Below are 24,599 nucleotides of genomic sequence, written 5' to 3'. Positions count from 1 at the left end.
CCTCGGTATCTGCAGGGGATTGGTTCCAGGGCCCCTGCCCTGGATTCCAAAATCCAAGGATGCTCAAGTCCGTTACATAAAATGGCAGAGTATTTGCATATAACCTATGCACGTCCTCCTATATACTTTAAATCATCTCTACATGACTTTTAATACCTAATATAATGTAAATGCTATGTAAATGGTTGTAAATACAATGTAAATTCTATGTAAATAGTTGCCAGTGCAAGGCCAAGTTAAGTTTTGCTTTTGGGAACTTTCTGGAATTTGTGGGGGGGAATATTTTCCATCTGCCATCGGATAAATCCAAGGATGTTGCAGAACCCACAGATACGGAGGGTGTACACACACACACACACACACACACACACACACACACATACACTTGTTGGTATTGTGAGGTTGACAAAGTAGAGGAAAGTGATACATATTTGCATACTTTCAACATAATATTCTAAGAGGTGTGAAGAGGTGCACAGGATATGATGGTCGCAAAGAGAGATGTTTAATTTGATCAGGGCTTCATAACTGATCTCACACATAAATAGGAAAAGGATTTGTGTTGTCTGCAAAATAGTCTCCTCCAGTCTGGGAGGGTGGGTCTATCTCTGCAGAGTCTCAGCCGTCAGGTCCTCTCTGAGTTCCTCAACCTCTGTGTCAGACCCAACCACAGGACAATATTGAAATGCACATGGCTTGACCTGTAATCACCTCCCTCTTCCTAGCATTTTCTCAATGTGCCACCAGCGTGTCCTTATCGCTGCCAATTGTTTCCTACAAGAATCTAGGAGAAATCGAGGGAATCAGATAACCAGTTTTGTTAAATGAGTCAGAGTAGCATTGGCATACATACACTACCAAATGTGAAATAGATAGCTAGTGGGAAGCAGCCGCATAGCACAGGGAGATCACCTCGGTGCTTTGTGACCACCTAGAGGGGTGGGATAGGGAGGGTGGGAGGGAGGGAGACGCAAGAGGGAAGAGATATGGGAACATATGTGTATGCATAACTGATTCACTTTGTTATACAGCAGAAACTAACACACCATTGTAAAGCAATTATACTCCAATAAAGATGTTAAATTAAAAAAATAAAATAAATAAAAATAAAGTTTTACATATCTGAAAAAACAAAAAAAGTACTAAAAGGTTTGGTCAGTAGCCTCCGGCTGAAGGAATTTCAGGATGATCCCCGGGAGTCAAGGACCTGGAGAGATCTTTCTGTGCTGCTCTAGGACCAAGTTTTACTCCTAGGAGGAAGCATTTTCTGAAGGGCTGAGAGTGCCAGACATCTCATGGCCAAAGTAACCAGGCAGTTTGACAAAGGAAGAGTAAAGTCCATGAAAACAGAGAAGCCTACACTCAAATCTCCCTTGGGCAAGTTATTCAATTTTTCTGAGCTTCAATTTCCTTACCTATAATGGTTCAGTGTAACTGGGAGGAATCCATTAAATAAATGTGAAAATACATACCGGGCAGTCAAAAAAAACCAAGTTTGTTGTATTCCCTACTCATGTACTCATGCATTACTCCTCATTTAAACCCTATTATTTAATAACGACTGCTTCAACAATTGTTGAAGATTCTAAAGCTGGTTTTAAAGTCAGCAAGTATGCAGTCTGCAATTGTTTGTAGAGTCCACATTGGTTGCTGGAGGGGAGAAAACAGTTTAAATCCTTAGTTAGTGATGGTGGCTTTGGGTAAGTTAACTTTTTATTTTTTTAATGGCTATAATAAAGAACTTATTACAAAAATTGTTATGAGGTTTAAATGAGACAACAATGTAGAATGGTCTTAAGAGAATGCCTGGCACACTATAATGCTCAATTATTATAAACAATTTTTATTACTATCCCTTGACCTACCACCACCATGGTAACATCTAATAGAAATTTACAATGCACCTCAACCTATTTACTTTTTCAAATTATGTATTGTTTTTGAGGAAAATTACAATATACTACTAGTTGAGGATTCTCTGATATTTTGGACAGTGGGAAATTCACATAGTATAAGGTCTGAATAAATGCATAATTATTTCTAATTTATACTTTATTCATCAAGATATTATTGTACTAATAATTCACATTTTTACCTGACGGTACCAGTAGTGCTTAAAAATTAAGCCTGTAGCTCCAAATCAAACAAATCTATATACTTTTCCCTGGGAGAGTCCAGAAACTGAAAAGAAGTGTTGCAGTTAGGTTACACATGTGACGGGGATGAAGATTGTTCAGACTCAAACCCACCCTACTCATCCATCATCATCTCATTTAAGGGAAGAGAAGTTATGCATCCATTTGGTAAATTTGTAATTATGAATTTCTCTTACCCTCCCAAAACTACCCACTCTTTCTGGGTGGGTTTGAGCATTCTCTGAGAAGGCTAGATTCTATAAATCAGCTCTTACATGCTCAAAATTCACAGTTTAGAATTACTGTCAAGTGTTTCTAATACCTGATTCAAACATTGGAGACTTGGAATACTGATATATCCAGACATTACTTGAACCAGAAAATTATTGCGTAAAGAATAAATTGTGGTAATAAAAATGACAATATTCTTTCTTCCTAAATGCTTGAAAATTGGTTCTTGAAAAGACCATTTAAAATTCTACATTACTTCAATCCTCACTTTCTTGTGTTTCAGATATTAAAGCAATAAAAACTTTACTCACTTTATATCTAATCAGAGCAGAAATAAATATAATAGGTTGAAAGGACATTTTAAAAACAGTTTTGAGACATTCTAATCATAATATGTATTTTTTAAATTCCTAATTATATTAACACCTTATCTATTCAGTGAATTACAATTGTTGAATGACATCATTTTTCCTCAATGATTAATTTTTAAATTATTACAGTTAATGAAGTTCAATTGATATACTGCTTACTAAGACATCAAGTTATTATTTTTAGATTTAATCACAACATTTATAATGGATTGGGGGGTATTTAATAAAAATGACCCCTGAAAATCTTTTCACCAAAGCTCACATTTGAAATGCTAGTTTCCGTCTCTCTTATTCTAACATAAACTCACTCTTCACACCAGCAGTAACACCTCACAATGCATTTGCTTTGAGGAACTTTTAGCCTTTTCAATGCACATATGTATTTTTAATTAAATTGAATTGCATACGTACGTATAAAATACTCAAATGACATCAAGGTGGAGGGATTTGCATTTACTGAGGTCTTTTGATGTCAGTCACATTAGTGTGTTAACTATCCAATCTTTAAAACAACTTGCCAAGCAGGGACTCTCATCCCCTCTTATTTATGAGAAAGTTGGGGCTCAAAAGGCTCAAATAATTTTCCTGCGATTATAGAATAGGATTTATAGCCACATCTTTCTCTCTTGACTCTTTTCACTATATCTCACTCCTTCCCTGTCCACAAACAGAGAATAAGGGCCCTGTCTTGTATTTTCTTATTGTGGCATGGAAATGCCTCAATGCATGGAGCTCTAATGCTTGAGATTGTTTTTTGTACTTTTTTTCACTTGAGTTTCAAAAGGAGCTAAAAGCTTTTTGCTCTTGTCGGTTCCAAACATATTTAATGATGATGATGATTACTTTTACTTTCATAATAAGTGTGATATGCTGAGAGAAAAGAGCATGGTTCAGGAGAATTACTTGTCTATAATTTGCTGGTCTTCAAGAAGAAGAAAATGTCAGTGTGTATTATTTTATAAGTCAGAATGACCTGTTATCTTAATCCACTTCATCATATTAACAGTGTAACATAGTCTGTCTTTTAAAAATTCTTCCATTTAGGGCAGAATTATTCAGATCTCTCATGATTGCCAATTGCCAATTGACTAAAGGCAATCTAGGCTCTATGTTGTAATAGCATTTAAATTCCCTGCTGTGGAATAATAAGACTCAATTTAATTTTTAGACTTTCAAAGTACTTTTTAATAAAAATTACTTTATACTGATTTCTACTTTACATTATACAGATCATATTTGGGGATAATTTTCAGCTTTTTCATATTAATGGTGGATTTAGACAATATTATAAACATCTTTCCTATTGATATTTTACATCCAGATATAAAGAAAGTATAATTGATGATTTATCTAGCTATGTCTCACAATAGGATAAGTATTTTGGGGGGAGAACACTTTTAATACTTTACTATAATTCTCTCTTGCTCTTGCTTTTACTCGCATACTCTCTGAATTTTGATAGTAACCAAGATTATGGTTATTATACATTTATTTAGTTTCACTTACTGTCAATATCCAGGATGTAACAAAAGCAAATAGAAAGGGGTAACCTCAAGTGTTTAACTACTGAGGAAGCTGAAATGTTTTCATTCTGCAAGGGGCAGCTCCAAAGACTAGAACAGATGGGCTGTCTTAGCAGATACGACATTTAATAGGGACCATTTGAAGTTCATGGGACTGCAGAAAGTAAATTACTTGTTCTGAAGTCCAGTGAGGAAAATCAGATGAATGTAAGAGATAAAAGTAAACTTTATCTCTGCCCACTAGCCAGGGATATATTTATTAGCACCCATATCAACTAAAAACTGCCCTTTATTTTTAGTCAGCAAGGTGTATATATATATATATGTGTGTGTGTGTGTGTGTGTGTGTGTGTGTGTGTGTGTGTGTGTGTGTGTTTTGTTTTTGTTTTGTTTTTGTTTTTGTTTTTGCTGTATGCAGGCCTCTCACTGCTGTGGCCTCTCACTGCTGTGGCCTCTCCCGTTGCAGAGCACAGGCTCCGGACGCACAGGCTCAGCGGCCATGGCTCATGGGCCCAGCCGCTCCGCGGCATGTGGGATCTTCCCGGACCGGGGCACGAACCCGTGTCCCCTGCATCGGCAGGCGGACTCTCAACCACCGCATCACCAGGGAAGCCCAGCAGGGTATATTTTGATTTGGATATACATTTGCATTAACCTGCTAAAGCCAATCTCCTATTTCACCCTTTGATTTCCTGATCACATAATAGGTACTGTTTCTAAAGTCACAAATTGCATTAGAACATCTACAGAAATTAGTTTTTAAATCCCCTATGTGCACTGAGATGGAAAGAAAAGGGGTAAACAGTTAAATTCTACTTTGCTCTCCCTGAACAGGGTTTCTATTTCCAGTGAGTGCATTTTTCAAATGAAAATGAAGTCATACGTCAAATAGGTAAATTGCCAGGGCTGGACTTCTTTCCAGTGTTTATTGTATTATTCATATATCTGTTTGTCAATAGGAAGGCAGAGAATATGGCATAAAACAGTAATAACAGTATATTAAGTTATTACATGTCACCTTACAAAACACTTTTACAGAATTTTAACACCACCAGACATTAAGAAGCAAGTAAATTAATTCTATGATTCCAATTAAGAGCCAAGAAAACCAAGGCTCAGAATGATTTTCAGAGGCTTGTCCTGTTAGCAAGTGTGGAACAGGGCTAGAAGTCAGCATTTCTGTTACTCAACTCTGTTCTTCCCTGGCATTTCATAGCTTCTAATGACTTAGTATCTATTGAGCCACTAAATTATAAATGGCATCGTAGTGTTCAAGACAGAGACACAGCCTAAATATGTACCTCTAGAGGCTCTTTTAAATTTATATAACCCATATCTTAAATTAGCATTATTAACTAATCAGCTAGAGCCAGACAGTGTGGTGGTTATCTTCTGACTCTTGAGTTCCAGCACTGGTATTTCCTGGTTTTGTGATCTGGGACGTGTCACTTACACCTTTTTGTTCCTTCATTTCCTCATCTATAAATGGGGAGAACAAAAGCACCAACCTTCACAGGATAATGTGAAGATTAAATGAGATAATGCAAAAAAAATTCTTATCACAATTATTGGCATGGTGACAAGCTCAATGAACGTTCATCATTCAGACTATCTCCAGGTTGGTTGCTAGCTATTAATTTATAGATTCTTTTGGTTAGGTTAAACCCTAAAGGCCACTGGGTCCATGGTTCCTTGCCCTCTTTTGTAAAATGAAGTGACTGGATTAGATGGTCTCCAAGATTTCCACGATCCCTCTAAATTTTAAAATCTGGTACTCTTTTTAGCAGAATTTTCAAACCAAAAATTTCTTCAATTGAAATACTCTAGGATCTTAACTGTTGAACTGATAAGTAATGTTTAGCAAAGTATTTTTCCCAAAGAAGGGAAAATGTAATAAATATATTAGTGAAGTTGGAAAATTCTCATACATTAAATATCACTTACTCATTCATATTTAAGCTAATTATTTGAAGTCTCCTTAAAGTAAGGTTAGCATGGTAGAGTCCAGCACACCTAACACAAGGTAGACAACTATAGGTATTCTGTAACTGTCAACATCTTCTAAGTCACTGGCTCTTAAAGTGTTGTCTCTAGACCGGAAGCATTAGTATTGAATATCACCTGGGTACTTGTCAGAAACACAAGTTCCAGTGACCCATTCCAGACCCGCTGTATCAGAGACTCTTGGGGTGGGATCCAGCAAACTATGTTTTAACAAGTCCTCCCAGAAATTTTGATGATACTGAAGACTTAGTACTACGGTCTGAGTGAAGAGTGAAAAAGAAAGTTCTTTTTCTGCTAAACATTTACCGAAGCAGCTAAAACTGAAATTGAATCTGGCCTTAGAAGATATCAAAGAGAAAGGTCTGCTAGAAATAATTACAAGTCAAGTAACCAATCAACTGACTGAGAAAAGGGGCGAAGAAGCCACTGTCGGTTATTCCCTGTAGAGAAATAAGGTACTAAGAAGGTTAAAGAAAAGCTTAATAAATCATCAGAGAGTATCAGAGTAATGATTCTAGCAAGAGAGCAGCCCCAGTAAGAATACATAATGTTCCATCTTCCTGCCCAGTGTGGAGAACTACAGGTTCTCCATGCTGTCTACTACATGAAAGAAATAAAGTATTACTCTTTCTATTTTTTACAGTAAAAATGAAAATAAAACACTAAGAACTGAAAACCCTGGTTTATGAAGAAGTACATTAAATAGGGAAGGAAACACTTAATGATCTATGCCCATCTATTTATCTGACAAAACCTAAATATTTTCATTAGATCCTGCACTGAGAAAAGTTTTTGACATACTAGCAATCATAATCATTTAAACAAGATATGATGGAAAGGATAGACAATCAATGTCAGGGTGATAGGAAGACAGGTGATTTTATGTGTTTCAATGTCTTCCCTATCATCTGTGTATCAATCCCAGACCCCTTTCTTAAGTCCAAAATTTCTAATTATCTCCTAGATGTTAATGTCAATAAATTGAAAACTGAGTATATCCAAGCAGGTCTCATAAACCCTACTTATAATCTCTATCTCAGTTAATGGAATTAACTTTCCCCAGTTATAAACCTTAAAACATAATATTTTGTATCTACCAAGTCCGGTCAATTTAATTTCATAATTACCCAAGGATTTATTTCTCTTTTATCTTTTCCGTGACCATCTTTATTCATATTCCCATGATATTCTTCCTGTTTCTCTTCACAACTAGACTCTAGAAAACAGGAATAATGTCTTCTCCCCAGTGCCGGGGCTAAGGCCTGACACAGTAAGCATATGCAAATTGTAAACTGTTCCCTGGTGAATGTACTGGAAGAGTAAACAGATTAATCTGAACTCCCAAGCCCCCATGATTTCAGGAGGCCATCACACATGGCATCTTTCTTCAGGAGAAAGAAATCAATTTGTGACAAATTTGTAAAAGAAGACTGTATTTCCTGATCCACATCTGTCACATTTTAAGTTCTAAGTAAGTGTTCTAATCCTCAGATTTGTATGGTTTTTTTTATATTAGATCCTCTTCCTTGACTCATCTTAAGACAAGTTATGTTTATCTTGTCCTCTTGGATATTAGTGTTCTCAGGTTTTAACACTCGGCTTCAGTGACCTCAACAAAATGAATGGTAATGTGTTCCAGGGTCTTTGGGGGAAGCCCATGAGACTGGAAATTAGGCAAAAATAGTAAACACAAAATGGCTTTCAATGATCACAAGAATCATCTAAGGAATTACAATTTATGAGAGACAAAATTCCTGTCAAGAATTTATTTGTTACCTACCAGACACTGGCTTATGGAAACTGTTATTCCAAACAAGGTTGGCCATACTTAGGAGATGCATTATCTATGTAGATCACAGATAAACAGCCAGGCTCTCATGGGGTTTGTCTGCCTTTCCTCCCCCCAACAAGCCCTGAGGACTTCTTTTATGGGCTATACTGTATACATTTCATGACCTAACAACCTCACTTTTATTGTGCAAGATACCAGGCACTCTGAGGTAGACTGGAGTTGCTCTTTCCAAATTAGAAAGTTCAAACCAAAAGATGCAATGTTTTGTTGATTCTCAGTGCCTTCGCTGAAGAGGAATTCTAGAATGTGCAAATAGAAAAGGAAAATTCTTGGCTTACAAACTGATACAAGAGAAATCTTCCAGAAACACATGGCCTGGGATATTTCAGACTCCTGGCAGATTGCAAACCTTTACTGCCTTTTATTAATAATCAGGGTTCAGATCAAGTGCCTCTAAGAAGCCAGGACCCACTTGTCAGACTAGACTTTAGCTCAGAAGTTGAACATCTTCCAACAAACAATCTCATAATAGCAGATATCTTCTCCAGACACCAAATTACTTTGGCCAGCACAAATGTCATTTACTAAAGAGACACTGAAATGTTTGGTCACTCTTCTCTAGACAATAGAATTAAGAAGGTTATACAGTAATAAACAGAGAAAACACAATTGCAATTTTGTTCTATTGACTTGTTGCAACCTCAAATGATCTAGGCCCACAGTCCCAACATCTGTCTTATGGTTGCCCTTATAGATATGAAACAACAGCGTGTACGATATAAGATCATTGTTATTAGGAAATGCAAATACTTTAGGGGTATGATTGTGGAAGGAGTTTCAAAATCACGAGGGGCCTGGGAATGTAGAGCCTGAACTTACACAGATAAAAACACACTCTTACTCATTCCTGTCTACGTGTCCTGTGTTCCTCTAGTGGTGGAAAACTGCGATATAACATAACATATGCCTTCAGATATTACCATTACCTATCCACCTCTGTCAAGGTCAGTACAAGTTTGAAAGGATACATGAAAGAAGCAAATCCTTCTATCAGGAAAGTTTTACCAATATGATGGGAAGGTATCCCAAACAACTGGATATGAGAACAAAAAGCTAGTAAAGCAACAAGCAAAGAACTACTGTCATCGTGGAGTGTTGTTTTATCAAAGTTTGGGCTCAGGTAAGGGAAAGGGGTGCATGGTGGTGAGACATAAGAATGGGCCATACAGGGCTTCCCTGGTGGCGCAGTGGTTGGGAGTCCACCTGCCGATGCAGGGGACGCGGGTTCGTGCCCCGGTCCGGGAGGATCCCGCATGCCGCGGAGCGGCTGGGCCCGTGGGCCGTGGCCGCTGGGCCTGCACGTCTGGAGCCTGTGCTCTGCAACGGGAGAGGCCACGGCAGTGAGAGGCCCGCATACCGCAAAAAAAAAAAAAAAAAAAAAAAAAAAGAATGGGCCATACAACACAAACTTCCGGGGAGACTTTTTCAGGAGACACCCAGCCATGAAGTTCTTCTCCTAATTATGGTGGGGATTCTGATCAAAGTCCTCCAGTAAAGCAAAGAGAATAGTAGCTACAGCAGAGCTTGCTTTAAAGGAATGTAACATCTCTAAGAGTCCATCATTTTCAGAAATTGTTTGCGCCTTACCAAATAGAACAGAAATTGCTAGAGCTGTAATAACACACATTTTTATAAGATTTTACTTTAAAGGACAGATTTGAGCCAATGAAGTACATGCATTGTCTCTGCAATTAGTGAGACTTGATGCAGGGAAGTGAAGAGTTCAGTGTGAAAGGATAAAGGACAGTTTTGAGCCAATGAAGTACATGCATTGTCTCTGCAATTAGTGAGACTTGATGCAGGGAAGTGAAGAGTTCAGTGTGAAAGGATAAAGGATCAGAGAGACGATTCAGATACAGGGCAGTAACAAAGGGAAGGATCTAGATGGACAAATGGGAAAAATAGAAAATAAGGAAAAAATAGATTCCTTATTCGTTTATGTCAACGATTTCTCCACTTCCTTAGTGGTAAAAAAAAAATAGGGAGATAGGAATAAAACCACATTGTATTTATAATTGTGTGCCATTTTGGTTTATTTTCTACCCGTGATGTTAAGATACAGCTACATTTTGCCATTAGTGAATTTGATATAGTTAAGCCTACAGTCAGAGTTCAGTTACTTTTTAGTAATCTTTTTTTTCCTGCTTTTAAAAAATTTAAGTCTCAATTTAAAAGAATCTATTGGAGTTTGCTAAAGAACAATATCAGAATTATATGTACGACTCACTTCTGCAATAACATGCAGAATTCCAGAACAGGCAAGCAGGTTAAAAAGGAAACTAGCAAAAGAATTCAGCCTGTCACTGTAGAACGTCAGAAAATGACGCACGAGAGGAGAAACACCCACACGTACACAGTAGCCCCCCGAAAACATTATTGACCATTAGATAGAAATGTTTCCAATGTATGGGAAGCCACCACAGGCTACTTTGTTTTGCTTTGGTTCTCACTAAAGTCTGATTAGCCAGGGTAGGGGGTGCAGGGGGCGGTGACTTTTGGAGAGTATAAAATGTGTACTTAGCAGTGGTTTTGTGTCATAATAGTTCTGATTTCAAGGCTAACATTTCTTAATATTGGAAACCTTCTGCAAGTAAAATAAACTAAAGCTAGTATTTTTGCACGTACCTGTTTTTCTCCACTGGGCTTCTTGTGGTTCAGTAACAGCTCTACAGCTCCGACAACTTCTTTCCTGATGGCGTGTAATAGAGCATCTCCAACATAGACGTTACAGCTTAAGAGTAGTTCTATGAGCTCCAAGTTCTCATTTTCGATTGCAATGAGGAGAGCAGTTCTTCCAAGTGGATCGACGCAATTAATATTGATTTTAAAATAAATCTCAGCTTCCTCTAGGGATTTCTTGACACTTGCATAATCTCCCTTTTCCACAGCGTTCAAGTAGGCTTTCTCGGAGGGTGAGAGCTCTGATTCTGCTCGGACTATCCTGAGAGGGATGCGGTCTCTGTAGGGGGCGTTAACATTTCTTTTGTAATAGAACTGAGCCATGTTTCATGCCATGCTATTTCTTGGTCTCTGAAAGTGCAAACAAAAACCAACACACACAAGGATTAGTATTAGCACACTTTTGAATGATTATGCATCGCATTTAACAACTCACAATGAGGCCAATAACAACGATGAAACCGTAATTATTAAGTGAGAAGTTATGTTCCCTTTAAACAATGGAAATAGGCAATAATTATTCAGTTATCTAGAAACACAGGTTTCAAAGTTCTTACTTAAGAAGAAAGAGAGGCCAGTATTTGGCAAGTTACTTAAAAAGTGACGTCTGTCAGAGGCTGCACCTGTAATTTTTAAAAATTATTTACCAAATTTATCATAAATATATATTGTTTTTAACGGAGAACCTTGAAAGTCAAAGGCTGTATCTCTGGGGTCCCCAAACTGGACCAGGGATTTTCAAGAATGTCAGTCACTGTCAGTTTTGCTCATCATGGAGATGCTGTTGAGATTACGGAGTATCAGTATCTGGGCAAAATGTCTTTCACTTTCATTTCTAGTTTTAATGTTTGTAAGAACTGACGTTAAAGTTACTGTGAGTTACTGATATTAATGTCAATAAAATATCATACTGAGCCCGATGAGCATAATTTTATTTTTTTCCTCTTGTAAGTAAATTCATTGAGGAAGAAAGAATGTGTACCAATGGTATTAATTATCAAGATGAGTCTAGGCAATTTAATTTCCAACAGAAGCATTTAAAAAAGGATTAAATATATGGTTTATTATGAAAATGCTATTTTCTTAATTCTCTTACCTCTGTATCATGACACAATAAACCACAAGGCAGGAATACATTTATTGTAAAATGTAATATTATTTTGAAGTTACAGTAAATATACAGTTGAAGATGAGGAAATTATTTCAAATAAATAAGAGATTATCATCTTAAAATAGATTAATAAAAAAGTCTGATGTCGCTAAAAGTTATACTGATTTGGTAATCATCTTAGAGGTACAAACTTACTGAAAAATGTATTCTGTTTTGAATATAATTTCTTTACTGCTGTTAGGTCCTGATTCCATACTTACGGTCTGAACTATTTTATTATTCTATGTCATTTATATTCAACCCACGTTTATTTACATACATTCACTACATCAAATTAAAATGAATGGGGTTTTCTAAGTACCTGAACATGCATATTCATCTTAATTGATCTTTTTAGACCTAATCATTTTATAAGTAACTTAACCAGATTTGAATAATGCTTTAACTGTAGCTTGAACATGCATTGCATTGACAAATGTGATTATATTTAATGTCATGTTCTCAATTTGGGAAAGTATGCATTGTTTGTATGCTACCTCAATTTAACAGTAATTTCAGTTATCAAATAGTTAAGTTTTATTTTTTGATGTCCAGATTATGCATCATGATTTCTCAAATATCTAGGTTCAGGATCTAATACACAAAACTGCAATTCCATAATTTCTTCCTTTCTGGCATATTTGATTCAGCACTTTATTAAGGCCTCTTCATAGACCAAGCAAAAAGTGGTAATCCAATAATCCAGAATATTTTTCTCAAATATTTCACATTTTGTTAGTCTTGGTGTTTTAAATGTATAATGACCAACTATACAGCATGATCTAAATTTATTTTTATAATTGCAGACAAAGTGTGTTGTAAGTTCTTTAAATAGCAATATTTCCTTTTCAGAGGAACATAAAAATTAATACTGGTGTTCAGATATATTAATTTTAGATATGCAAAGTGCTTACTTGAAGCTTGACTATAATTTCAGTATTTAGACAATGCATTAACTGACTAGAATAACGGGAACAAAATTATATTATCAGACAACAAAGACAATTTAATAGTCCTCCAGTATAACCAAAACTTCAAAAATCAACATCATTATTATGTTACATATCTCTTTTTAATTTTCTGATCCCAAATGGCCCATATATGCATCAGTGGTAACATTAAGATATTTGCCTTAGGAAGGCAACTGTCACCCACTTCCCCAGCACAACTTTTCTATCCATGTCAGCATCCATGAAAGTGTGCGAGATCAAAGTTGTGGTTTTCACATGGCAATTTTATCCAGACTATAGTGTAAATCTTCATAATGATAATAACCACCATTTATACTCTATTTCAGCAGTATACATTCTCTATTACCTCACTTTGTCCTTACCCATGGCTCTTGGAAAAATACATTAATTTTCATTTTCTAGAGTTGAATCCAAGGTTTCCCACCAACAATATTTTTGCTTAAGACTAGTGTTTCATTGTAGCTTACCCAAAATACAGGTTAAGATGAAAGTATGAACATACATACACATCCACAGTATCAGAAATTCATGTGAATTATGGCTCAGTCAGGATTAGGAATCAGCTTAGAGGATGGAAAAACTGTATTTCATTTTATTTCATTTACTTTGTTTTATTAATGATGGTATCATATAAAATGTTAGACAGCAAACAGCGTTTGACTTCTCATTTTCAGAGTACAAGATGTTGGTGACAACGAAGGGATTGGAGGACAACACAGCAGATACTGGAGAATTTGTGCGAGAGGAGGGGACAGATAATGAGAAGTTAGACTTACTAAAATCTATTTCATTTAATCCAGATAACTACCATAAATGTAAACTACGTAAGTTTCAAAAAGAGTAATATGACATTGAGAGAAAGAAATATTCTATTCAACGTTGTGTTTAAGATGTGAATTGGGCATGAGACTTTCCATTAGATAACCTGTCTCTCCATCTATAAAGTGAGGAGAAACAACAACGATGAAGGAATGGGTGAGGAGAATCAAAGAGTAAGTGCTGAGAAAGACCTTTTATCTGCTGTCCTCTTTTAACATCTTGAATTTGATTAAAAAAAAAACAAAAACACAAGAATTCATGTTTGGGAGCCTACGTGGATTTGAAATATACTTAAAGTGTAAATGCATAAAGTAAATAAAATTTACTTTATGTATTTATTTACTTTATGTACTTATTTACTTTATGTAAATACATAAAGTAAATAAAATTTAAATATTTACAGTGGAACAGTAAAACAGAGAAAGAGAGAGAGAGGGGAAGAGAAAGAAGGTGGAGCAACTCTGATTGATGGCTAAAAACTTAAGAAAGTCAGGAAGGGTATATAATTTTTCAGTACATCCACTTGTCCTTCTGGATTACCTGGTGCAGTGATACTAACAGAAAGAGAAAAATCAAGTTTAACAATTGAAAACTGTGATACACGAATGTAATTGCAAGAAGCTGCCGATAAGGCCGACGGCTCCTGAGCTGACACCCTTATCAGCAACAACGGAATTGCTACTGGATAGAACGTCTGTAAAAGAACAGGGGTCTCACTGAAGCAAATATCTTGACCTCAAATGTGGAAATAAAAGCCTGTTTCTGACCCTGCACTTTCAGAATAAACTTTCTGGAGGAAAAAGATATTTTTTTCCCCATAAATTACAGAGGTGAACAGATCCTTTGATTTCAATGCCCCCTTTATGACACATAAGCCAGGAGTAATATGGCTGCTTCATCAAGTTATGTTTCAAAGACTTGGAAGAGCTATGGGATGTGATGAAGAAAAACTCAAATCCCGCGACGTGAATTCTCAATTAACCCAACATTTATTTTCCCTAAATATGTTTGGGACTTAAGAAACAAAACTGCGGGAGAGCTTCACCTTGACATCAATCCCAAGAGAAATTTTTTAAAAATTGTCCCTAGATATGAAAACCACAATCGTCTAAACAACATGAAGATATGCAGGAAAACAAAAGTTTCAGATATTTATAGGGTCTGAAGGCATATTCCCTAAGGGATAAATTTAGCTGTGTGGTGCAAAGAACAGTGAACTTGAATTCCGAAGAACACAAAGGAAAGAAAATAGAAATCTCCACTCTTGAGTATGCATTATTAAAAGTAAAATAAAATTTCCCCAAACAACGTTGTTTTTTCTTTTCGCTTTTTATTCCCTAACTACCAAAAGATACATTTCATACACGTGTGATCTTATGACACAGTGAGAAATAAAGACACTCATTTTTTGTTAGGAAACTATGGCACATATCTAAGTTGTATTTGTATTTTTTTCTGAAATCTGATATAAAATAACAATTTCGCAGATAACTTATTCACACTCAATCCAATTCGGATTTTTTTCTTGCTATTGGTATATTATCTCAATAATCTTTGATATAATGCATAGTCCACCTAAAAGCATAATGCTCTCATTTTGGCTATCATTCCTAACTCCAGGCTTTTTCTTCATCATCTTTCACGTGGCTACACCAATATCCTTCTAATAATCTCACCAATGTTATCCTTGTCCTCCCTGTTTAGTCTCCACAATGCCACGTGCCTAATATTTCTAAAATGTAACGCTGATTCAATCACTCTCTCACTTTTAATCCTTAAATGACTGAGAACCATTCACAGGAAAAACACTAACCTATTATGGAATACGGGACCTCCATGGCCTGGCTTCTAAATGCCTTCTCAGATATGTCTACCAAGGCAGTTCCTGGAAGACCTTATTTTACACTGACAAGAATCCCAAACCACTTGGCCACTACAGTTTTAAGCATTTCCTCACACTTTTCTTTACAAGAGGAAAATTGTTCCTCCCCTGAGTCTCTGGCAACTCTTGCCAAGTTTTAAAAACCTTCTGTGAAGTATCATAGCCTCTGAGGATTTTTCTTCTCCTCCCCTTAAGGCAGAGTTAATGGCCTTTTTTATGCATCTTCGTAAACCCTGTGGACCTCTTAGCTTTAGAACATTTTTTTTTTTTTACTGTATAAAAGATTGTGACTTATACAATATTGCATCCCCAATGCTAAGCAGGTAGTTAGTGCCCCAAATTTGTTGATGAATCAATGAATTAACGACTATACTTTCAGAGTTATTCCTCTGTCATTTGGGGCAAAGGAATAAAGTTAATAGGGTAAAATTGCTTCAGTCAGGTGCCAAAAAATGGTTTAGCACTTGTAGGCCCGTTGAAGGCAACAGTGCATAACCGGACATCCAGCCAACAGTCACGAAGCTACTGAATACCCCGGGGAAAATGCTTTCATTTTCTACCTAGTTTTCTTCTCTAACTATCTTACCCCCAAGGTTTTTTTCACCCATACAAAGAATTATAACTGTAATGTGTAAAGCAACACATCTATAGCTCTCAGCTCTGGACTACACTTCCTAGCACTACTACCTAAATCATCAGAAAGGCATAAGATTTTGGTCAGTTGGCTGATACTTCCAGGGAAGTGCGAGCACAGAGGAAAAAAGTACAAGACAGCCAAGGCTAGCAAAATGAATGTCTTATAATGGGAGAAACAGAGTTAATACACTTGTAAACAGGAGACTAAAATACGTGTATACATATCTACAAAATTATAAAGAGAATATGAGAAAATCTGAGGAATAAGAAATCATCAATGATAAGTAATTGGAGATACTGGTAGAATGACCATGGAATGAATCAGTAAACGGAAAGTTCAGATCATGAAATTCTCCCAGTTAGGAAAAAGTAAAAGTGAAGAGAAAAAGAATGTATGTATAAGAGCCAAAATCTATAAAATAGCAATTGAATGAAGAGAAAATAAAATAATGGACTGCAGGACATATTTTTAGTATTAATGACCAAGAATTTTCATAATTATAAACGATATAAGACCTCCCATGGAAAGAATCCATAGTACCACATAAGATATATAAGAATAACTCCTTCATAGATTAAAAAAAATTATAAAGGAAGAGAAAAAAATATCCCCTATGAGAATATCCCCTACCACATACATCATAAGGAATAGCTGTGACAACATTAGTTTTTGTTCTAGAAAAACTTTGCCCAGGGAAGATAAGACTGTAAAACCAATAAATAAGTCAGGATTTCACTATTCCATCAAGAAATTCCTGCATATAAGTTTATCTGAGATAATATCCTGCTCACCTGGGCAAACAGCTTCCTTATCAGACACTGTACTTATCAAGACTCTCTCCAGAACCCTCACTTGGCCAAATCTACCAATCCTAAATTAGTATGTCACAAATATTGCCCAATATCAATCATTCTCCTATCTTGAAATATCCACCTTAAACTCCTTGTACCCAGGGCAGAAAACCCTACAGATATTCTCCTCAACTGTCCCCTTTGGTGGCACTACACAGCTGTATCAGTGTGATGTTCTCCCTACTGCTGGGAGTTATAAAGAACTTATCCTTGCTTTACTGGAAAACTATGATAATGTTTTGGGAGTCTGATACATAAAAAGAATAAAGAATCAGATTAACATCAGACCTCTTAACAGCAAATTTGGAGGTTAGAATGTAATGAGGTTTTGACTGAAAAGTAGAAAAGGATAATAAACCCCCCCCAAACAGAAGTTTGAATCTAGAATTTCATATTTATTAAAAGTATTTAAATACAGGGAGGAATAAAATTAGTCTCATGCATACAGCCTCAGAAGACTGCTCACATGAAGACCATATTTGATCATAGGATGACACTACAATATACGGAAAGTATAGATATAAAGAGAAAGATTTCTATGGTTTAAATAGTTGAGTTTTTGTCTGTTTTGCTCACTGATCTATGTACGAGGCTTAGAAAAGGGTCTAGTATGTAAAAAGTACACAATAAATATTTACTGAATGAATAAAGTATCTACTGAACATCTGTATGTCAAATGTGTATATTAAGCATTGGCAATACCCTGAAGCCGGGATCCTTGCACTCACGGAGCTTAGGATCCATTGGACAGGACCCACAAAAAATTAAAAAAGCAAAGGAACCCACAGCAAAATTACCGTTTTTAAGGGCTACAATGGAAACAAATGATGAGAAGGGGTGGAGAAACATGGAGATCTACCTTAGGTAGGGGGCTCAGGGGTTACCTCTCTATGACATGAAAGATGACAAAAAGCCAGCTAAGTGAAATTAAAAAGTGCAGAGAAGACCATTATGTTAAAACGATCTGAAAGTGAGAAAACAGTGAAGCGGGAGGGGCAGGATGCATTCTAGGATGTAAAACAGGGACAGCATGTCTGGAGTGTTGTGAGCAAGGGAGAGAGTGGAAGAAATGGCTTCTGTAGCCAGGAAATGCAGTGCGAGGATCTGGGAATGTATTCAAAACATAATAAGCAATTCTTGAAGGGCTTTGAGCTGAGGACGTACATAATCCAATTTCTGTTTTTCTTTGTTTGTTTTGGGGCTTTTTTGGGCTGCACTGCACAGCATGTGGGATCTTAGTTCCCCGACCAGGGATGGAACACAGGCCCCCTGCAGTGAAAGTGTGCAGTCTTAACCACTGGACCACCAGGAAAGTCCCTCCAATTTCTGTTTTTAATGGTCATTTAGGCTGCTGATTGATTTGGAAATGCGTAAGAGTGAAAACTAAGACCATCTGCCAATAAACCAAGTGAATGCCGTCAAGAGTTTATATCACAAAGGAGGAAACATTAACCCTTAGGATTAAGAATGCAAAACCCAGACTCTGATGGTGGTATGTTTGTGGAGATTTAAATGTCTGCTCATATTTTATTGAGTTTATTAATATTTTATTAGTGCTCTGATTGAATATATTTCAAGTACTCTCATTCTAATCCTTTCCCATATCCCTATTTTTTCATACCTCCATGGAATGTGAAGATTTTAAGGGATACATATATCATTTTATAACAAGAATGTGTGCACACATATTGCTGTTACTACATCAGAAATACTTTTACTTCTTTCATTGTGTCAAAGATGTCACTACTTGTGGACAGTGAAAGCATAAGTTGTCATAAAGGAAGCAATTTTAAGAAGAAATGTGGGGGAAAAGCAATACATGTTGCAGATAAGCAGTTTACAAGATGAGACAAAAGAAAGACAAAATAACCTAATTTCAAAAATGAAATATTCAACAGCAAAATTTATTCAAAAGTCGCCCAGAACAACCAGATCCTGCAGTCCATAGCTGACCTTTAATTTCTGACATTGTGTGTGGGCACGTGTGTGTATGTATGAATGGTAACTATGGTAATGGTGAGTCTTTTGAGCAAAACAAAAAGGAACAAATCTTGTAGTGATAGCAAAAGTAATCTAAAAATGCTTAAATTTGTATGCACATATGGAATATTTGATAAATATATGACGCCAAAATAAAAAAAAATACCCATTAGATTATTGCAGAGGTAAGGATACCATGTTAGATGTTATTGCTGTTGGTCATGGTGGTGGTGGTGGTGGTGGTGGTGGTGGTGGTGGTGGTGGTGGTGGTGGTGGTGTGTGTGTGTGTGTGTGTGTGTGTGTGTGTGTGAGAGAGAGAGAGAGAGAGAGAGAGAGATGGAGAAGTAATGGAACACATATTTCATAGTAGCATATCAACCAAGAAGCATGAAAAATCAGAGCAGGAAATGGAATAACAATAAACAATGTTGAGACAGTTGGTTAGAAGTTTTGGAAATAATTATTTAGTAACACCATAAGAGTGATTCAAAGTATATTTAAAAGTTAAATATTGAAGCAAAGTGGTGGGAAAATGTCAGACCATGAGGAAGAATCATGCTATGTATATACAGAATGCAAAAAATCTTAGTATGAAAACAATGTACAAAATTAAGAGGCAAAACAACTAGGAAAATTATTCAAAATAAATATGACTGAGAAGAGGTTATTAAATAGAAAAGAAAAATCACTAAGATTCAAAGAATAAAAAGAACAGCCTCCTGGGAGAAAAGGAAATATAACTGGAAAATATCATTTGAAAATGCATTCTACTTTACTGACCTCTAAAACTGTGAAGTCTACCAATACGATAAAAGACATTGCATGTCAAATGTGATCACATTACATACAAAAGAATAACCGGTACCAGAAAAGATGCAGTGAAAATACTTCTCTTATTAATTGTTAGTGATAGTTTAAAGTGAAAAGGAATTAGAAATATGTGTATCACCCTTTTGAAAGGTTCAAGCCCTTTACCCCACGAATATCTCTCCCAGGAATCAACCCTGGAGGTGTATTTCATAAAGCAGGCAATGATGTATGCACAAAAGGAAAAATAACTCTTACATAGGAAAAATAACTCTTAACATATTGTCAGAAAAAACTGGAGAGACTTAAAAACCTATAATTGTAAGCTAGTCAATTAAGAGCTAAATATCTATTTAATTAAAAAGTGCACCACTATTAAAATAATATGTATTAAAAGTTAATATTATGCAGAATAATCATATTATGATACGTGCTAATCATGGATAAAATTTTGAACACAGTAAAATTAATGTCTACAACAATGATAAAACCTGTAAGAAGGAGGTAACTATGCTTATAATTAAGAAAGGTTACCTATGGGTAATTGGTGATTTCTGTTCTTGCCTAAATGTTCTAAGTTTTGATAAGGAGAACACAGTATATGTTACTAAAAGCAAAAACAAAACAGAACAAAAAAACCTCTTAATCACAAAGTAAAAGTTTACTTTATAAAAGGAACAATCAGCTGTTCTTGATAATTAGCAGAAGTCTCATGTTTAAAAGGTATTTGACTTGTGTTTCATGACTGCAAATACTAGAATAAAGACTAATAGGTAGAGATTATAATGAAAAAGCTTTCTTCTCAACTAAAGAGTGATCTATTAATGGTAATATTTGTTGTCAAAGATTAAATGTGTTTCTCAGAGGTTAGTAAACTCCCTGTTGCTGACAGTATTCAAGCATGCAAGAGACAACTCAAAAGGGAAAATGTACTGAAGAGAGAATTCAAGAACTAGACAGATGACAAAGTGGATAATCTTTAATGACTGTAGTGATTAGACTCTGATCCTGTTTGTCTCTGCTTTTGTCATTGTCTCTGCCAATAAGCCATGTGACTTTAGACATATTACTTTGTCATTCTTTCTATTCCTCTATTAAACTTATAATCATCTTCATGTTTTCATAAAGCTCTATAATTTTTGACTTAATTTTTATAAATACAAGGTTATTTGTATTCTGCTTTGATACATGACTTTTGCTCTTGCTTATAGACTGGGTATCTCCTCATTATACACAAATGAGTTTTCCAAGGAAACTGTTTCCAAACTTATTAGTTGTTTAGATAAACACAACTGTATGAAGTCATTTCAAATCTACTTATTTTATAACTACAAAGATAAATTAGCTTTCTGAAGATAACGCAGTTTTTAGAATTTTACATCGTAGTCTTAATTCTAAGTATTTATTATGAAGTTAATTTGGTTATTTTTGTTTCTAAAAAGTACTATTTTATTATTAAAACTAAAATATATTTTGTGTTTGGGTAGTGAAGATATACAGGTTTACCGTCATGCTAGGGTTAGACAGAATGTTTTTATTAGGGGTATAATTTTTAAAATTCACACATGTATCTTTATTTGTTATACCTGTAAATACGACAGTCTACATTAGTTTTTTTCTTCTAAATGGTAGTTATTATATGACATTCATTTCTCATATAGCCTTTATCTGAGACATTTGGAGGAAATATAAAAGTAGAAAACAGTGTTCCCTGTACTTATTGATTGTATAATTTGCTTTATTTAGCATTACCAAGAGAGCTCTTAGCATTTGGGGGGACAAAACTAGACTCCCCTGCAACCACTGATACATAGTTCCTAAAATTTTTTTATGTTTAGAGGTTTAATCCTGAATGTTTCCCAATCCATTGTTCTCTGTATTCCTAAAACAACCTGTCCTGATACAAAAAGGAAAAGATAGGTTGTTTTGTTTTGTTTCCCATTTTCAGTTACTGAAGATAGCGTGGTAAGCCTCTTATTAAGGTCCCAAGTTGTAAATCCTGAAGCTAATTTATTTATACTAGTCCACTGCAATTTCAGGCAAGGGGTCACTTTTGGTGAAGCAATGTCCCCTCCTCTATCTGAAGGCCCATTCTTTTTTTTTTTTTTTAAGTTTTTTTTTTTTTTTTTGATGTGGACCATTTTTAAAGTCTTTGTTGAATTTGTTACAATATTGCTTCTGTTTTATGTTTTGGTTTTTTGCCCGCGAGGCATGTGGGATCTTAGCTCCCGACCAGGGATCGAACCCACACACACACACCCCGCCCCCCGCACTGGAAGGCAAAGTCTTAACCACGGGACCACCAGGGAAGTCCCTGAAGGCACAACCTTTAAAGCAAAGTATACAGAGTGTGGGTGGCAGAGGGTGACCTCATCTACCAACTTGATCCTGAAGACAAACTAGTTGACTGGGGTACATCAGTTTCACATCTGCTCGGTGTCCACTGGAAATCCTTACTCCTTCATATGTGGGTTCCATTATTCAAAAAAAGATTTATTGAGGCTAATTTTATATCACACCAGGACTATTTTGAGGGCTGAAGATAAGAAGTCAAATAAAACACAATCCCACTGGGTGAATTTTATGGCACATAATTATATCTCAATATAGCTGTTAAAACAACAGCAAGAAATCCCTGACCTCAGGGAAGACACTATCTAGTAGAGGAGTTTTGTTGATAATCAATAATAAACACCACATGGCAAGGCCTCCAGTACAGATTTATAAACTGTTTCTTGGGGATTCCAAAGAGAAAGCAGTTAGTTGTACCTGTGGGGAAAGAAATGCTTGTTAATGGAGCTCTGTGTAAGTAAATATTTAACTATGAGTAGGTGTCTCCCCAGTGACCACTGGAAGCAAGGAATTCCAGGAGGAGGAAGCAGTTTTTTAAAGGAATGGGGATGAGAAAGAGCTCCCCCATTCTATGCTAGTTTCTCTTCCTAGAATAACTGTTATTGTTCATAAGTATCCAGACTTCTACACAATGTCTCTCCTATTATGCCTTTTAGAATTTTGGTTATCCCAGTTTTGGTCTAAATTACTTAGTGACCTTTATTATTCCCTACCAAATACTGAACTTGTTAGTGATTGTATAAATTTGGGGATTTGAAAGAACTATACAAAGTCACAGGAAAGATACATTTCTGTGGCTCAGAAAAAAATTTAAACTTCTGCAAGGACAGGCAGCCACTTAGTGTTGCATCCAGAAGATGCTGCAAAATGCTGATGGTTTCAGTAAGTAGTCAGGTCAGACATGGTAAACACCTTCAGGATAAATTCTATTCCACATTCCCAACCAATTTTTGGTCTAGGCAGGTGGGAGTGAGAGTCCTATTAGATTAGGGCTGTTGCTTAATGAGGCTGGTCCCGCCATGTCCCTAGGAATTTTGTTCTTACCTTACTGCTTAGATCGGCAAAGACTGAGTCTACTTTAAAACTCAGTCCCTTGTAACAACAAAAACACTGTTACAACCAAAACAACAACACTTACAGAACACTTAATCCATGCCAGGCACCGTCCTAAATTTTACATGTATGAACTCAATCCTCAGGAAACCTGCCTGGATTAAGCACAATTGATCAGTGACCCTTGGGATGGATAGTGAGATACCTAACTTGACAGGGTCACAAGGGCTTGAGACATGTGTTCCCTACTCTATGTCCAATTTTCTTCATCCCATATTACACATTTTGCGTTTCTCTCTGTTAATGAAATGGCCATTCCGTTTCCCAGTGACTGGGTTTTTATCATGTTCCCTAATTTTCCAGTGATGCCTTACCTGTGTAGTTGGTCTAATTCTGAACCTCAGATTCCTCATCACTGGCTCTCAGAAAGTCCTCTGAGTCCTTACCAGCACTGTTGGACCTCCCCTAAACATTGGTCCCTCAGATCTTAGGCTTCATTGCAAACCGAGTCTTAGCAGCCATATTAACCTATCCTCAAGATAACGGAGGCCTATTTGTCACTCCTCCATTGGCTCTTCTCCTGTTTGGAGAATATTTCCAGGCTCATAGATGCCTGCTAAAAAGACCCCTGGCAAGTCATAGTCACCTCATCTCCCCCTTCCCATTCTCCAGTCATAGCATCTCAAATAATCTGGTTCAATTCACTATGAATGCAGCTAGAAAAGAGAATATAATTTAGTCCTTTGCTCATGTGAGATGTAGCAATTAGTAAATAATTAAGTGTGGGTTTCACTCCCAATATTAAATTAAACCCAGAATGTTAAAGCTCAGTAGAACTGTGCTGCAAGGCAACTCTCACTTTCTTTGCTGTTTCTAGAGAGTAATTCAGACTGAATAACAACCTCAAAGCACCATACAATTCACAGAGAAGTAGTAGGCATAAATATCATAAAAGGCAATCTCTTCCTTTTGTCTTGAACTTTTAAATCTTTCACTCAATCTTTTCATGTCCTTTCAATTTACCAACTGAGTTTATTTCTATGCTGAACTCAAACATCAATTATGCAAATCAAAAACAAATTAGTTTTTTTAAAACTCAACTGCTCAGAATACTCTTCATAAAAGTTCATTATGCACAAGGAATTCAGCATTTCTTTTTTTTTTTTTTTTGCGGTATGAGGGCCTCTCACTGTTGTGGCCTCTCCCGTTGCGGAGCACAGGCTCCGGACGCACAGGCTCAGCAGCCATGGCTCACGGGCCCAGCCGCTCCGCGGCCCGTGGGATCTTCCCGGACCACGGCAC

At 36.3% G+C, this 24,599-nt stretch overlaps 1 protein-coding gene across 2 annotated transcripts in view; it reads right to left on the bottom strand.

Moving 5' to 3' along the window:
* The window catches only part of TRPC4 (transient receptor potential cation channel subfamily C member 4), a 161,996-nt gene that overhangs the window by 107,421 nt on the left and 29,976 nt on the right, over positions 1–24,599 (bottom strand). For both annotated transcript variants that reach the window (XM_049701357.1, XM_033410077.2), the window contains exon 2: positions 10,742–11,146. In XM_049701357.1, the coding sequence (XP_049557314.1) occupies positions 10,742–11,119 (378 nt within the window). In that variant the 5' untranslated portion in view covers positions 11,120–11,146. The remainder of the gene's footprint in view (positions 1–10,741; positions 11,147–24,599) is intronic.

Source organism: Orcinus orca, chromosome 18 (assembly GCF_937001465.1).
Source record: "Orcinus orca chromosome 18, mOrcOrc1.1, whole genome shotgun sequence".
NCBI lineage: Eukaryota > Metazoa > Chordata > Mammalia > Artiodactyla > Delphinidae > Orcinus > Orcinus orca.
This window is presented reverse-complemented; position numbering and strand designations above follow the sequence as displayed.